Here is a 16,615-nt window from a genome sequence, read left to right as displayed (position 1 = left end):
TATTAAGGGTGGATTTCATGATGTTCATGTATTGTTTTACGTTGTTGTTCTTAGTGTGCACGCTAGGTGTTTGATAAAATGCCTCTTAAGCATTTTCTCATTTGTGTTGGACTCCGATGAGTATCAAATTTTGGGGTTTCTCATGTTTCCTCACTGGGATCATGTTTGGTTCATTGGTTGTATATTTAACACACCTTGCCCCACATGTGCATTTTCAATACTTTGGTCATGCATTGCACATAGCCACCTCTTGCACACACCTTTGCTTACTTCTCATGCATTGGTCTATACCTTGTTTCTTCATCCTAGTATGTCATATTTATCTTATGCTTTGTAGTATTTTGTTTTGTCTTTTGTTTGAGCTTCATTTCTCATTCATCTTGCACCCCTCATGCATCATTCTCCTTGTTTATACCTTCATCTCTTGCCCTCTTTTCTCCTTGACCCCTTTGTCTATTTGTGTCAAAAAGGGGGAGAGTATACTCTAGAGTAGTATACCGGAGAGTTTTGTCATTTCTATATGTCTCTTGTGCACATTCTTAGGGGGGAAAATTCTATTTTTTGTGCACATTTGTAGGGGGCGAGATATTCCATAGGGGAGATGCATATACCAAGGGGGAGAAGATATTGTGTTAATAAGAAAACTTTGTTTTGTATGTGTTTCTTTATGTTAGTTTTCTTGTTTGCTTTATGGTACTTTGAGTTATGTTTAGTATCTATACTTTGTTGTTCTCATTGCATTGTGTTTGTGTGTTGGTCGTGCATACTTCCTTATGCTATTATGCTTCATTGATTGCATGTTCGAATGATCATTTGCTTTGTTATGTGATCATTATAGTCATCTCTATATGACTGTTTTGGTGTATGATCAAGTTGCTCACATGTTTCACATCATGTTTACTTGATCACAATTTACTTGTTACATTATACTTATCCTTTTATGACTTGCTTTACCTTGAGGGTCTAATGCGTTCTGTGCAAGTGTTTCAGGTTACAGGTATATATGTTCCAAGTTCATCACAGATTATTTGTCTATAGTTTTTATAACTCTTGGATATTTACATTGCTTTGGTTTAAATCTTTAAGTACATTGGTTTAAATCTTTCATTTTCAGTACTTTATATTTGTACCTTTGCTTTGTAGCTTAGTACTTTTAGTTAATGTTATGCATTTTCTTTAGTACTTCACTCTTGTGCCCTTGTTGGATTTTATATCCTTGATGCAACTACCTTGTGTTTTTGTATCGGTTAAGTGTTGGACATGCAAATGATACTTTGCATTGAGCTTATTAGCTTGCATGTCCGGATGTTCATTCCTTGTGTGAATGTTCATTGTGATCACTATTTATAGTGATTTTTCATGTTTGGTTAAGTCATGCTTTATTGCTTTAGTCTTTACTACTTGATCGCATTGTGCCTGTTCCATATGCACTTCAAGATTTCTGCTTACTATGATCTTCTTGTGTTATTGTTTTTAGGAAAAACTTGTTCGTATGGTTCAAGAGCTTCACAGTTTCTAGAGTTAGGTGTGAGTGAGTTTTGGCAACTGTTCCCAACTCACATGTTAAGTTTAGAGTTTGTTTTAGAGTTTTGTCATGGAATAGCCAAAGGGGGATATTGTAAGGTTGAATTTATTCAATCATGTGTTGGCTTTATTCGTGCCAAATTTTCTTGTAATTTAGCAATTAGATACCTTGTATCTAGGTGGGAATTATGGAAGGGTAGTGTGTGAGAGAGTGTGAAGAAAACTCAAGATGTGTGCATTCAAGAAGAGCCTCGCAACTAGATCTCGCGACTGGTTTGTGACTGGCAAGTCGCCAAAGGTGACACATATATGAAGCATGTAGGGGAGCTGAAGGGTCACAACAGCTAGAGCACTACAGGACAAAACGTCTAGTCTGGCCAGACAGTTAGCTCGCGACTTAAACTCGCAACTCGTTCTAGTCGCGAGGTCGAGTCGCCAAAATGCCCTATTTGGATGAAAACTAACGTTTCGCATTCCTCATACACCCTACAATAAATACCCTTATACCCACAAAATGTAGAGAGCTTCCAAAGAGAATTTTAAGAGAGAAACCCTAGAGAAAAGCAAGATTGACTCATCCAAAATCTTCATCCTTTGATTCTCCAAATTCCTCTACTCTCACTCTCTCCATTGACATATCCTTGAGAGTTACATTTAGCCAAATCCTATCTCACTATACCCATATCAGTGAGGAGGTATTTTGGTACTTGGGAAGCAATTCAAAAGAGACCAATTCATTTGGTTGATGCAATGGGCGATTACGGGATCCAATAAGCTAGAGAAGATAAGGTTCGACGTAACCCTGTTGGAGCAAGAAGCTTGGAGGGCTTAGGTGCACTAGGTAGATTAAGCGTGGAAGGTCTTCTGCTATTTCATGTATCCCAACTTTATTCTCTAGTGGATTATTGACCACTTGGAAGGCGGCAGAGAGGTTTTTCGCCGAGTTCTTCGGTTTCCTCTTCGATAACACATCGCCATGTTATCATTGTGTTTACATCTCTCTTCCCTTACTCTTTACCTTTTAATTGCTACTATGTTTATGATTAACTGTGGTTTAGAGTGTTTTACCAATTTGGATATAGCTTATATTTCATATTCCGCACATATATTGTTTGATTATAAGCTTGTGTTGGTATTTTTGTATTTGGGGGTCTAAACGTTCATAGGTGTTTTACACACTACTTGAACTTTCATTTTTGACACTTTTCCTTTTCTTTTTTTTTTGAATTATTTTTTTTCTTTGAATTATTTTTTTCTTTCTTTGAATTCTTTTTTCTTTTTTCTTTGAATTCTTTTTTCTTTCTTCTTTGAATTCTCCCGCAAACCATAACATTGAAACAAACTAATCAAATTTCATCTTCAAACACTATGGATTTAGGCTTTAAGAAAGAAAGGCTAATTAAAAGGCTCAACGGGGTGACTAGCGATAATGTATCAAGAAAGAAGAAGAAAAACACATATATGGCTCAAAGTAGACAAAAATGGTCTAATCTCATCTCTCAAAGACTAGTATAGTTCATTCAACATCAATGACTTCAAAAGATTCAAGTGTGGCATACAGTTAATTTTTTTTTCTTGGCCAAAAGAAAGAACAATGAGACTACAACAAGGAAAATATGTTACACACTTCCAATTGAACTTTAAGATTAGAAAAAAAAATAACCCTCCAAAAATAACGATTGGCTCAAAACTCACAAGGGTTACAGTCTCCACATTGTTATCTTCAAGATTTTCTAAACACTTTTATCCTTCAACAACAAGTTGTGTCTGAGTGGCTACATGCATGTGCAATGAATTGAGCATGAAAGCAATGAAATTCTTTATGCAAGAGTAGTATAACGAACTCAAAACATAAGCCTCAAGCTTGGCAAAAGATTTTTTTTTTTTGACACAACTAAAGTAAACAAAAAGATAGAAATCTATGTACATCCCCCCAAACCTAAGCCAAACATTCTCCTCAATGTTAAAAATGATACTCTCAAATATATGTCTTGAATGAAAAGAGAACAAAATATTAATATGCAACATGAGAACCAAGTAGAACAAGAAAGGTAAGAAGGACGAGACGTACCTTGATCAAGCTGATTGTTATAAATTTTAAGTTTTGTCAAATATCAACTAGAACAAAAGAAAATAAAACTAAACAAGAAAATAAACACAATTATTAATCTAAAAGCAAAAAATAAAGAAGAAAAAAAAATATATTTTTTTTGCAAAAAGATTTAACACAACTAGAGATCAATCCTAATAAACAGGACCATCCAAAGCTTAACAACACCATGGAGATAAATAATGCATATTATGAATGGACTAGTCCATTGAGATTGTAACTTACCTAGGTCAAAAACATGTTGGGAAGCTTTTGTTGTGTCTTCCAAGTGGTGCATAACCACAGAGGAACTAATACCCTTAATATCAGCAATTGTCCAACCTATAGCTTCCTTATGCTCTTGCAATATACTTATCAATTGGTGTTCCCAAACATCATCCAACTTTGGTGGTTTTACAGTAGATGGGAGTAGGGATGAAGAAAATGGAAGAGGGACTACTTTTGGTTGCCAGCTATCAGTACTTAAGAGAGGAACGGAATCCAACAATGCATTGACCTCCTTAATTGATTTTTCAATATCCAAATTGCAACCCAAAAGGGTTATACAAGCTTTTAGGGGATCCTCACAACTTGATTGTATGAAAGTATCATGGACTAGGTTCTCAATCATGTTAACCTCACATATATCCTCATTTTCTAGTACTTGCCTACTTATGTCAAAGATATTAAGCTCAACGGTCATATTTCCAAAAGAAATCTTCATCACACCACTCCAAAAATTGATCAAAGTATTAGATGTGGCTCAGAAAGGGCGACCCAAAATGACATGGATTTGTGTATTGGCATTTAGGGTTTAACAAAAACAGAATGCATCCACCTATACATCCTCAACAATAGCGCTAGGAATTTTCACAAATTTGTCAACTAACTAGAGTATCATGGTTATGGGTTTCAGCTTCCCCAAACCTAGCTATACATAAACTAAATATGGCATTAGGTTCACACTTTCCCCTAAATCTAGCAAAGCTCACTCAATGAGACGATCCACAATCGTGCATGAAATTGTAGGAGATCCAGGGTCCTTGCATTTCACTAGATATTTATTCTAAATGATTGAACTGACTTGCTCTGTCAAAAATGCATTTTTAGGGACATTTGTCTTTCTCTTCATTATCACAAGATCTTTTAGAAACTTGGCATAAGCAAGAACTTGCTAAATTGCATCAAGAAATGGAATATTTATTTGCACTTGCTTAAAAACCTCTAAAATATCTCCAAATTGTGCACTTTTCTGAGTACAAATTAACCTTTGAGGAAATGGAGCTTTAGGAACAATCTTCTTATCAAGAGGGGAAGAACTAAGATCTTGAATTTGAATTAAGGTTGAGTTGCCCCTCTTTTCGCTATGATCATCCTGTGAACTGTGAACTCCTTTTTCCTCTAACAAAGTGTTTTCATTATCCTCCACTTCTAGCATTTTCACTTGATTATCAACTTGTCTTCTAGACCGAAGGGTAGTAATAGGCTGAACAGATTCATGTGCATGAGTAGAACTAGAAGAACCATTGATGGCATACTGCCCTTTTGGGTTAGGTACAGGCTGACTAGGAAATGTTCCTTTTTCCCCCTCATCAACTTAGGCTGTTAACTGGCCAACTTGACTTTCCAACTTTGAAATAGCTTGAGTATTTAAATGAGTGGAACTTTTCATCTCTTGAATGGCTTAGCTAGTTGATTGCATGAAAGTTTTGAGAGACTCCTCCAAAGATGTTTGTTGTCTTGGTGGTGCCATAAACTGAGGAGTTGATTGAGGAGTGGGAGGATATGCTTGGGTAGGTGGATGAAATTGACTTTGTTGATGCACTTGTTTTCCAACTACATTTGTGGAAGGCTGATTTTGCCTCCATGAGAAATTAGGATGGTTCCTCCAATTTGGATTGTATGTCTCTGAAAATGGACTAGCAAATGGTTTTCCATAATTATTTAGTGCATTTATTTGCTCAGTATAAAAAATCAGGGTAACCAACTGTGGAAGGACACATTTGTGTTATATGCATAGGACTCACACAAATAGAGCATGTTTCACTTTGAACTTGATTAACAAAATTCATCCCTCTACCAAAAGCTAAAGCTTCAACCTTATGAGTGAGATTTTCCAACCTAGCTTTTATGTCTAAATGTTCACTGACTTCATACAATCCTCCTTTCTTAATTACAGGGGCAGATCTCTCTCTACGGTTGAAAAATTTCCATTGTTGTGAACTTTCAAATAAATTCTTAAGAGATTTGTATGCCTCATTATCTACAAGACTTAAGAATCCACCACCATTCATGGACTCAATCATGTTACGATTTGTCTGAGTCAAACCATTATAAAAATATTGTACTAGTCTCCATGTTTCAAAACCATGGTGAGGACACTTTAGGATCAAGTCCTTAAATCTCTCCCAACTCTCATAAAATTTGTTCATCTTGATAAAAATCTGCAATTTCTCTCCTTAAAGCATTGGTCTTGGCCAGTGGGAAAATTTGAGAGAGGAGTTTTATGACCAACAGTTCCCATAAAGTGATAGATCTAGGTGACAAAGACTTAAGCCAGGCTTTTGCCTTATCCTTCAAGGAAAAAGGGAACAAACGCAAGCGAACAGAGTCATCAGTGAAATTCTTGAACTTACAAGTAGCACAAACCTCAAGAAAATCCTTCACATGCATATAAGGATCTTCTCTATCCAATCCATGAAAAGTAGGAAGTAGATGGATTATCTGTGTCTTTAAATCAAAATGTGCAGCAATGGTTGCAAGCAATACTATGCAAGATGGGGGGTTGGTGGTTATGGGTGAGAACAACTCCCTAAGAGTTTTTGAATCATCTCGTGTTTCTCCCATTGTGGATGAATAATTAAAACTAACAAGACAATTTTCTTTATCACGTATCCAAGTTCTCATACACCAAGCACAAAGACATCCTTTTTTGTTTTTTTTTTTTTGTCTATTTAAAAAATAAATTTTAACTAAAACTAGTAGAAGGAAAAATTCAATTAAGACCTAATTTATTTTCCTAACCAAGTCCCCGGCAACGGTGTCAAAAGCTTCTTGTGAAATTTTAAAGTACTCGCAAGTGTACGAATCGTACCAAAGTATAGTTTGCCAAGAACAAGGTCAAACCCACAGGGACTTGAATGAACATAAGAAAATTAATCAAATCTTAAACAAATTAATTATAATCTAGTTTAATAAAAATTGGTTGTTTGAAATTAAATATACTAAGCAAATAATTAAACTAAGCAAAGATACAATATAAAGTAGTAAAGAGATGTAATTAAGCCAAAGAAAGGAATTAAGGTTTTGGAATCCACTTTGTAAGTCATATTAGCATATATTTATGATCATTAATTTTTCCCAATCACTACATGATAATCTAGAAATCAATCTCGCTACCATGGAAAATATTATCTTTAAAACTTCTATTTAAATATCGAAAGCATGCTCTTCTTCGCTTCCTAAGTATAAAATCAAATCATCAATTGTATCCATTGACAAACAAATCACAAGAGATATCCAATTTTATAATCAAGAAATAATAAACCAAGCATTCAATTAATTAAGACAAATCCTAAATCATCAGAAAAACATGATTCAACTCATATCTAGAATCTCATCTTAGTCAATTGATATGAAGCAAGAACAATTTAAATCATTAAAGAACAACTACTGTGGGAAAATCAAATCTCATATATATTACTGATAATCCTTAACAAAGTTTCGTCCTCAACCCTAATTATAAATTTAGTTACTCATGGTAATTGAAATAAAACACAAAAATAAAATACTAAACATTAAACTAGACAAATAAAATAGAGAAAGAAATAGTCACAATGTTGTCATGGAGAAACGCTATAGAGAAGCCACATATGGCACAACCTCTTGCTCCAATTTTCTTTTTTGCATCTCAGCCCTAGTACTAGCCTCCCTGAATTTTGCCCTAAAGAGCCCTTAAATAGGTCAAGGAATCCTATTACAAGTTGAATTCCCGTTTAGAGAAAATCCCAGATTTTTAAGCTTCATTTAACCGATAATTTTGGCCCATTTAACATCAGAATTCGGACTTTTAGATAACTACAAAGTTGTAGACCTTTAAGTTAAATTTCTAGTCCAACTTGAATCATCTCGATTGAATATCTAATCCGAAAGGTATGCCAAAAATACTAATTGATGTGCAAGCTGGAATCCTAATCCAAATTGGACTTGGTTTTGGTGCAAATTTCCTTTGATTCCTTGCTCCAATTGGACTTAAATTTAATTGAGTTGGTCCTCTTTGACTTCATCATGGCCCTTGTAAAATTAAAGTCTGTTTGCTTTCTTCTTTGCATAAATCCACTTATTTAATTCCATTCTTCTACAAAAGACAAATTCACACAATAAAATTCAATTAAGCACAAAATTAATTGTTCAGCATTATTCCAAAACCAAATATAAAATGCATGAATTAACCCAAAACAAGCATGATAATGCTTTTTATCAATGATATTAATATGCAAAATTAAGCTATTATTAATGCACATCAACCATTACAACATTAGCTAGCCAATCAGGTTAGTAAACTTCGTGAACAAACTCGGCAGTTACCACCTTCTGAACTTCCTCTTTAATGGCATTTTCTCGTTTTGGGGCAAATACTCTCTTTTTCTTATCAGACAGGTTTGTAAGACGGAAACACATTTAGACTATGAGTAATTACACTAGGGTCAATCTCAGGCATGTCTTCATGACTTTAAGTAAAAACATATGTGCTCTTCTTATGGAATTGGATGAGGTTTTGCTTCGTCTTTTCTTCCGTGCTTGCTCTGATCCTAGTAAACTTCTCCAGGTTAGACTCGTCCAACTGTACATCTTCTAATGCTTCAATCGGCTGAGCCACTGTTCTTCTCTCTTCAATGTTCACAGTCTGCATCTGCTCGTCCATTGCCAACATTTCTAAATAACACTCCGTAGCAGCTAGTTGATCTCCTTGTACCTCCCCAATGCCATACTCCGTTGGGAATTTAACAGACAAGTGATAGATGGACATTACAGCCCTCCAATTGTTCAAAGTTGGTTGTCCGATGTTGACATTATACGAAGATGAGTAGTCTACAACGAGGAAATTCATTTCCTTATTTATTTGTCGTGGGTAAGAGCCAATCACAACTAACAAGGAGATTATGCCCACTGGTAGAACCTTCATTCCTCCAAATCCAATTAATGTCACATTCACTGGACGAAGCAACTCATTGTTAATTCTCATTTGCTAGAAGGCTGGGTAGTAGAGGATGTCCGCTGAACTCCCATTGTCTATTAACACCCTTCTGGTTGTGTAATTCGCAATTGCCAAAGTGATGAAAATCGCATCATCATAAGGATGATGAAGTCGTTTTGCATCATCGTCCATAAAAATGATTACAAGCTCATCTTCCCAAATTGCCCTTGGTGGTCATCCAGTTAATTAGACATTCTGGACAACCCGTAAGTAAGTCTCTTAGTTTTGGACAAGCTTCCAGTTGATATTCCCCTACAAAAAACCCTAATTTCTCCAAGTGGTTGACGCACTGGTTCTTCTGCTTTAACTTTCATTGATTGCCTTTCATCCTTCTAGTCTCGTCCAAGAAAATTTTTCAATTTTCCTTGCTTAATGAGAATTTCGATTTGCTATTTCGAGTCATAACACTCATCCGTATCGTGTCCGTGATCTTAGTGGAAATGACAATACTTGCTTTTATTCCTCTTACTAGGATCTTCTTTCATCTTCTCAGGCCATTTTAAGGACAATTCATTTTTGATCTGCATTAGCACTTGGTCAAGCAGAGTATTTAGGGGAGTGTAGTTGGAGTATCTTCTTGAGGACAACCTTGCCTTCTTACCGTCACAATCCCTTTTCTCCCCTGTTTTGGCATTTTTTGGATGAGGACCCTGCTCCAGATGGTGTACATAACCATTTTCCACTTGTTCAGTCTTCTTCTTCTTATTAGCAATAATTGCGCCTTCAACATTCATGAAACTTTGGGCTGAATGTATCAACTCAGCCATAGTTTGTGGCTCCTTATTGTATAGCTTATGGATGAACAAATTTGAATTGACTCCATTATGGAAGGCTGCCAATAGAATCTTGTCGTCCATCTTGTCCAACAATAGGGCTTCTCTGCTAAAGCAACTAAAGAAAGAAAGCAAACTCTCATTTTCTCCTTGCTCTATGCTTAGCAAACTAGACGAGGGATGCTTATTCCTCTGGCCTCCAACAAAGTTGTTAACGAAGAACTTAACTCCTAGAGCGAAGTTATGGTATTTGGTGGCAGTTTACCAAACCATACTTTGGTCGGGCCTTTCAATGTGGTAGGAAAGACCTTACACATGATTTCATTTGGAACACCTTGGAGATGCATGGTCATCTTGAACATGGCAATGTGATCACAAGGATCCCGCATTCCATCATATGAGTCCAAGGTAAACATTTTGAACTTAGAGGGCAAAGGGTGACTTGTGATAGAGGCAATGAAGGGAGAGTCAGTCCTGTGAATGAGGTCATCCACATGGTTTGCTCTCCTCATAAAGTCCTTCATCTCTTCCATGGCTCTTTTCATCTAATCCATCTCTCTCACCAAATGTGGTACCCTATAAGTGATAGTACCTCTGAATGATCTCTTTCAACATTGTTCTTAGCCCCTCCATTCTCTAACTTTTGTCCCCCATTCTTCGCCACGTCGCTGTTGACGTTGTCTATTAACTTCTCTAGTTAACTCCTAGTCTCGTTGCGTTAGTTCTGCCATCACCGCTATCATGGACTGAAACTATTGTTGGACGGTCAATGGTGGTGCTGGTGCACGGTTTGGCTGACTGGAGGTGTTTCCACTCTCCTGGTTGCCATCAACCTAGTTCGAACCATGCAGCCTTTTTATCTTGGAAAGCAAAGAAATTAACACTTAGAAACTTTAACTCCCCACAAACGGCGCCAATTGATGATGCTCGAAAATCAATAGGCTGAATTACTTTGGGCTATGTTGATGGTTGTAGGATCGGAAAAGAAAGAAAGAACTGTCAAAGGTGACCGGTGTAACCTAGCCAAGGACCCTCCGACGGTTAAGTTAGTTTTCTCTCTAGAACACAAGGATGGGAAACTGTGAATGAAAGAACCTACCTTGGGTGAATGTGACGTGATCCTTTTATAGAGAGTTGGAAGTGGGTCTACTTGCTCGGATCCATTACCATCATGGGAGATGTGTGGAGTTAGTGGAGAAAAAGTGGAGCGGATTTCTAGGATATCTTTCCACATTCCAAAATGACGGATTGTGGATTGAGTCTGTTGAACTCATCTAGAATTATCCTAAAATTTATCCAGTGTTGTATAGTCATCCATTCCCTTGCGAGCTCTAGAAGATTACTCTTGGTCGTCCATAACCTTGATGGTCATGGGCGACCATCATATCTTGGAAGGTTATATCTTATGGATGGGTCTTCATCATGTTGGGATGCTTCTATTAAGCTTCTTACTTATGGACGTGTGCTGGCCATGGATGACAACCATAGACAAAGTAAACTTGGTTTAAATTCTATCATTATGATTTATTACATTATTATATTTCTATTGTATTATTGGATTCTTGTCTAACTGTATTGTATGAATTTTTTATTCATTTGTGATATTTTCATTCAATACTTTGTAAAAGTTTCAAGAGATCTTATTTCAGATTCAGATAACTCTCTCTCTCTCTCTCTCTCTCTCTCTCTCTCTCTCTCTCATCCAAATTGATATTTCTAGTGACATTTACAGTTAAAAAATATTTTACAAATGAAATGAACATTATCTATAACATCAAATTATAAAATGACAAGAATAAAATAAAATTTAATGCAGAAAATAATATAGTCTAATTTTTCAAAGACACTATTGAAATTCACCTAACAATATAATCACTTAATAGCTTTAATTTGTGCAAGTAAAGATGAATCCAACAAATAACTTGAGGAATTAATATTGACCCAGCCATTAATATTTTACTATAAAAAAAACCCCAAAAGAATTGAAGAATATTATTATGTTTATTTATTTATTTTTATTTTTTTGGTTTTGAATGAGTTTTGCTTTACTGGGGTAAGAGACTGCATGGTTAAGGACTTTAAGGGAAACTGAAATTTAATTTCCAATTTTGATTTTAGAATTGAGAGAGAGATCATTCGGTGTTTGGTTGTGTGAGATTAAATAGTTAGTGTTGACATTCTATCATGTGGAATATTGATTTATAAAATTCAAAGTGTCCAGTTGTTAAGGAATGCTTGAAAGTTCCAAAACATGTAAAAACACCCTTGAACGTTTAGATCCCCAAAATACAAATTACCAATTCAAGCTTATAAACAAACAATGTACATGCGAAAAATGTAGATAAGCTAAAACAGAATTGATAACACAATCTAAACCAAATAAAATCACATCCACAGCAGAAATTAAATGGCAAAGATTAAGGGAAGAGAGATGCAAACACAAGGACAACACAGCGATGTGTTATCGAAGAGAAAACCGAAGTCCTCGGTGTAAAACCTCTCCGCCGCCCTTCAAGCGGTCAATAATCCACTAAAGAATGTAGTTGGGATACATGGACAACAAAAGACCCTCCAAACCTAATCTACCTAGTGTACCTAAGCCCTCCAAGCTCCTACTCTAACGAGGTTGCGCCGAACCTATTTCTTCTTTAGCTTACCGGATTCCGCTACAACCCATAGCATCAACCAATATGAAATTGGTCCCTTCTTAACTACTTCCCAAAGCACCAAACAGCCTTCTCACAGATATGGGTATGGTGAGAAAAGGTTTTGGTAATGTACCTCTCAAGGATATAACAATGGAGAGGAAGAAAGTAGAGGAATTTGAAGAGTCTCTATATGAAGATTGTGGATGAGTCAATCTTGTTTTTCTCTAGGGTATCTCTCTCAAAATTCTCTCTGGAAGCTCTCTACATTTCGTGGGTATAAGGGGTATTTATACTAAGGTGAGAAAGGAATGCAAAGAGTCAGATTTTCCCAAACAGGGCTAGTTGGCAGCTTGGCCTCGCAACTTAACTGAGTCGCGAGTTCAAGTCGTGAGAAAACAGAATGGCCAGACTGGACATTTTGTCCTGTAGTGCTACAGTTGGCGTGACTATTCACCATCTCAGCACGCTTCACTCGTGTGCATCATCTGCCGGCTTGCAAGTCGCGAGCCACCTGCGAGATCCAACCGCGAGTCCTTGCTTTGCTGCACATTCTTGAACATTTCTTCACACTCTCTCACACACTACCCTTACATGAATCCCACCTAAATACAAGGTTTCTAAATGCTGAATTACAAGCAAATTGGCATGGAATAAAGCCAACACAATGGTTGATAAATTTCAACCTTACAATCTCCCCCTTTGGCTATTCCGTGACAAAACCCTAAAACAAACTCTAGACTTAACATGTGAGTTGGGAACAGTTGAACAAAACTCACTCACACCTAACTCTAGAATCCGTGAAGCTCTTGAATCATAAGAACAAGTGTCTCCTGAAACACAATAACATAATATGATCATCGCATGTAGAAAAACTTGTAATGCATATGAGACAAGCACAATGCGATCAAGCAAAATGGAGTAAAGTAATAAACCAAAGCTTGACCATCCACGCAATCACTATAAAGTAGTGACCACAATGCTGATTCACACTTGGAATGAACATCCAGACATGCAAGCTATTAAGCTTAAATGCAAAGAATCATTTGCATGTCCAACACTCAACCAATGCATAATACAAGAAGTATGTGCATCTAGGAACAAGATCCTACTAGGGCACAAGAGTGACGTACTTAAAGCAGTGCATAGCAAATCAATAAGTACAAAAGCTACAAAGCAAAGGTACAAACGCATAAAGGCTGCCTAAGCATGGTACAAACCATAAAAGCCTACAGATCAAACCCTAACAGCTTACAAAAGCAACATGGGTACAGATTAACAAAACATAACAATATCTTAAATATAAAACATCCTTGAGTTTAAACCAAAACAAATTTAAAAGAGTATTAGGCAAACCCATAAAATATCCTAAACACAAATTGTTTTTTTTATTTCAATGAGCTCCCCCTTAAATTGACACTCCCCCTCAAGAGCTGCCCTCTTCAAAAAATCCTCCCCCTTTTTGACAGGAATGGCCAAAGGGTTACTACTGAGAGGAGAAGCTATCAAACTTTGCCGAGAGAATGTTCATCTGATCTTGAAGTGCAATCAGCCTATCAGATTGTTCATTCTGGACATCTTTGAGCCCATCAGTCCTCTCTAAGATAATCTGGAATGCATCTAAACATACAACTGATGAAGATGAAGCTCTACTCCTCTTGCCACGACCTCTTGAGCTCGAAGCTTGTCCTGTAGCCTCTGTCTTAGTGTCCATGGGTTCACCTTCGACTTGTTCACCTTCCTCTTCATCACCTGGGAGACGAACTTGTATCCTTGTGATGGTCAGTGTGTTAATGGCTGACGATACAGACATGAGACTGACATCTGGAGGGATGGGAACATCTTTCAGTCTAAAAATCCTCATAAGAAGGCTGGGAAAAATCAGCTTGGCCCTAGAGGTTGTTCTAGTTTCATCCACAATGGTGTCAAAGATGTGAGAGCTAATGTTTATGAAGGTGTTTTCCTTAAGCTCCATGAGAAATATAGCTCTGGCATTATTGATTGTAGTCAGCTTCGTAATAGAGTACAAATTGAACATCATGATGGTGGTTAGACACCTCATGTAAGCAGGGAAGAAAGTAGTGTTGAGGCATCTCCTCTCTCGTGATCCATCAATGCGAGATTGAATAGTCTCTATGGATATCATCCTGTCCTTGAAGTTAGTGAAGTCATGGTCCTCTAATGTTAGGATTAGTGCCCTTAAATCCTATTGTATGATGCTATGTATGATATTATGTATGACATGATGTATGACTTAATATTGTGATTGATAAAGTTATTTTATTATTATCTAAAATAATGGTAACATGAATATGGGACATTATCATATAGTCCATGAGATGCATTGTATGTGATTTATGTGAAAAGTCACAGAAGATGTAAATCACAAGTTCTTTGTAAACTCAGAATTTATAGTTCGTAGTTAGTGATGAAATTGGGCATTTCATCTACGAAGACTATAACGTATCAACTAAGATGATTTGTCTTGATCATGGAAGTAGAGACTTCTAGTTGATATGTTGATATGTTTTAAGAATTAAGACATATTGAACAGGACCGCTGTAAGATTTATTATTCTTCTAACGACTGTCAAATGAATAATAAATCTCACGACTTCTATTTGCATGAACTCTTAATCCTGAGAGAATAATGGACCTGATCATGAAGTGTAGGTTGCTTTGATATATCAGGAGTGAGATCTGAAGTGACGGTCAAAACCTCAGTATGTTGGGCAGCCACATTTAGTGTTGATGGAACATATATTCTCAAGATGGAATTCATAGTCTCTTAATGGAGATATAAAATATTCCCTTGAGATAAGTTTAATGGTTTCAATTATAAAGTCTTGGGATATAATTTATTAATAAGGCCTAGAGTGCAATTATATTTATATAGTGGTATTAAATATAATTAATGGTAACTTTGGACTTGTCAAGAGTTGACGGAAAAGCCCAAGGCCCATTGGAGCTAGTGTCTTATTGGTCCCTTTTGGTCCCACTCTAAGCCACACACTAAAAGCCAATTGGAAAAGCCCAATAGGCCAGCCCAATTAGATAATCAGTTAGTTATAAAGGGAGAAACATACATAATTTTTTATTAGTGAAATTAGAAACGGTGTGTGAGAGAGTGTGAGTCACACTTTCATTCTCCCTTGAAAACTGATTGAGAGACCACACATCTTGGGCGTAAAGTGGAATTGGAGTGAAGATTAAAAGTGTTCCCAAGTGCTTCTAATCTTTGTTTTGAATTTCGCCACACCAAGGTACACTATCTTGTTCTTAAATTCTGAAATTTACATAATGCACGTTATCAATCATGAATGAAATAGATCCTTGTTTGTTGCTTCCGCTATGTGTTTTGTATGAGATGCAAAACCATAATTTTTCCTTCATCTAATTCTTCAAGACCCAGCACCTCATCTATATCACCTACTACTATCGAGAATTCCTTTCCTCTTATCCAACAATTCAACTCATCTTCTCTCAATACAGCATTTGCATAAAATTCTCTGATAAAAGGCTCACACACCATAGGTAAGTCACTCAGCAGCTTATCCCATCCTCTGCCCTTAAAACATTTTGGAATGAAAGTGTCCTTCAAATCTACCAATCTATAAATCTTTCCTGAATGATGGGAGCCTTTATGAAGAAGTCTTTGTATCTCTCAAAGTGTTGAGTTGATCTAAACTTGGTGTTGTCCATCTTCAGTCTTTTATCACCCTTTTTGGTAGTAGTTCTCTTCTTGGTAGGTGTCATCTACAAACATAGCAGAAAAGACCACAAAACACAGCACAATAGATGGCAAAACAACCATTAGAAACATGGTTAGTATAACAGAAAAGAGCATACCAATAAACTCAGTTGAGAGACAGATATTAAAGGCATGACAATATAAACAAAAAGGAAAGGATATAGCATCCTATCAACAGAACCACTGCAGAGCACATTCTGACAGTGGTCACAAACACTCAAAACAAGAACACAAGAAGATTCAAACTCAGGCACAGACCACATTTAGGAATAAGCACATGCGATGAAACAGTGTGGACCATAATAAGGCACAAATTAGACAGAATCCACAGGGTAGAAGAAATACACAAGATAGCAAAAATTCAATATAATATAACCCAAACAAGCAAAATAAACCACCCCTACTCACACACCAGAGTAAAACATTATAAACCCAAAAAAAATATGATATAGCATGATGGGTATGAGATGCATAAAAGCAATATAAACACAACAAACTCAATCAAAGAAACTAGAGTAAGATAACACCCATAACGAGCATCATAAAAAACTAGATCAAACAAACCCAAACACCAAAA

General features: G+C 36.4%; 1 protein-coding gene and 1 non-coding gene across 2 annotated transcripts; one reads left to right on the top strand and one right to left on the bottom strand.

The window, feature by feature from the left end:
- Positions 1-5,977: 5,977 nt before the first annotated feature.
- Positions 5,978-6,081, top strand: LOC142623014 (small nucleolar RNA R71). The gene has a single exon (XR_012842039.1). It is a non-coding gene; the product is annotated as a small nucleolar RNA R71 (small nucleolar RNA).
- Positions 6,082-9,301: 3,220 nt separating this feature from the next.
- LOC142628060 (uncharacterized) lies at positions 9,302-10,176 on the bottom strand. Its single transcript, XM_075802017.1, has 2 exons — positions 9,952-10,176; positions 9,302-9,835 (listed from the first exon to the last, which is right to left on the bottom strand). Exons 1-2 carry the CDS (start codon positions 10,174-10,176, stop codon positions 9,302-9,304), a joined length of 759 nt encoding a protein of 252 aa, XP_075658132.1.
- Between the last annotated feature and the right edge of the window lie 6,439 nt (positions 10,177-16,615).

This window comes from Castanea sativa, chromosome 1, assembly GCF_040712315.1.
Source record: "Castanea sativa cultivar Marrone di Chiusa Pesio chromosome 1, ASM4071231v1".
In the NCBI taxonomy this organism is placed as follows: Eukaryota; Viridiplantae; Streptophyta; class Magnoliopsida; order Fagales; family Fagaceae; genus Castanea; species Castanea sativa.
Note: the sequence above shows the minus strand (reverse complement) of the source record. Positions and strands in the feature narration are given on the sequence as shown.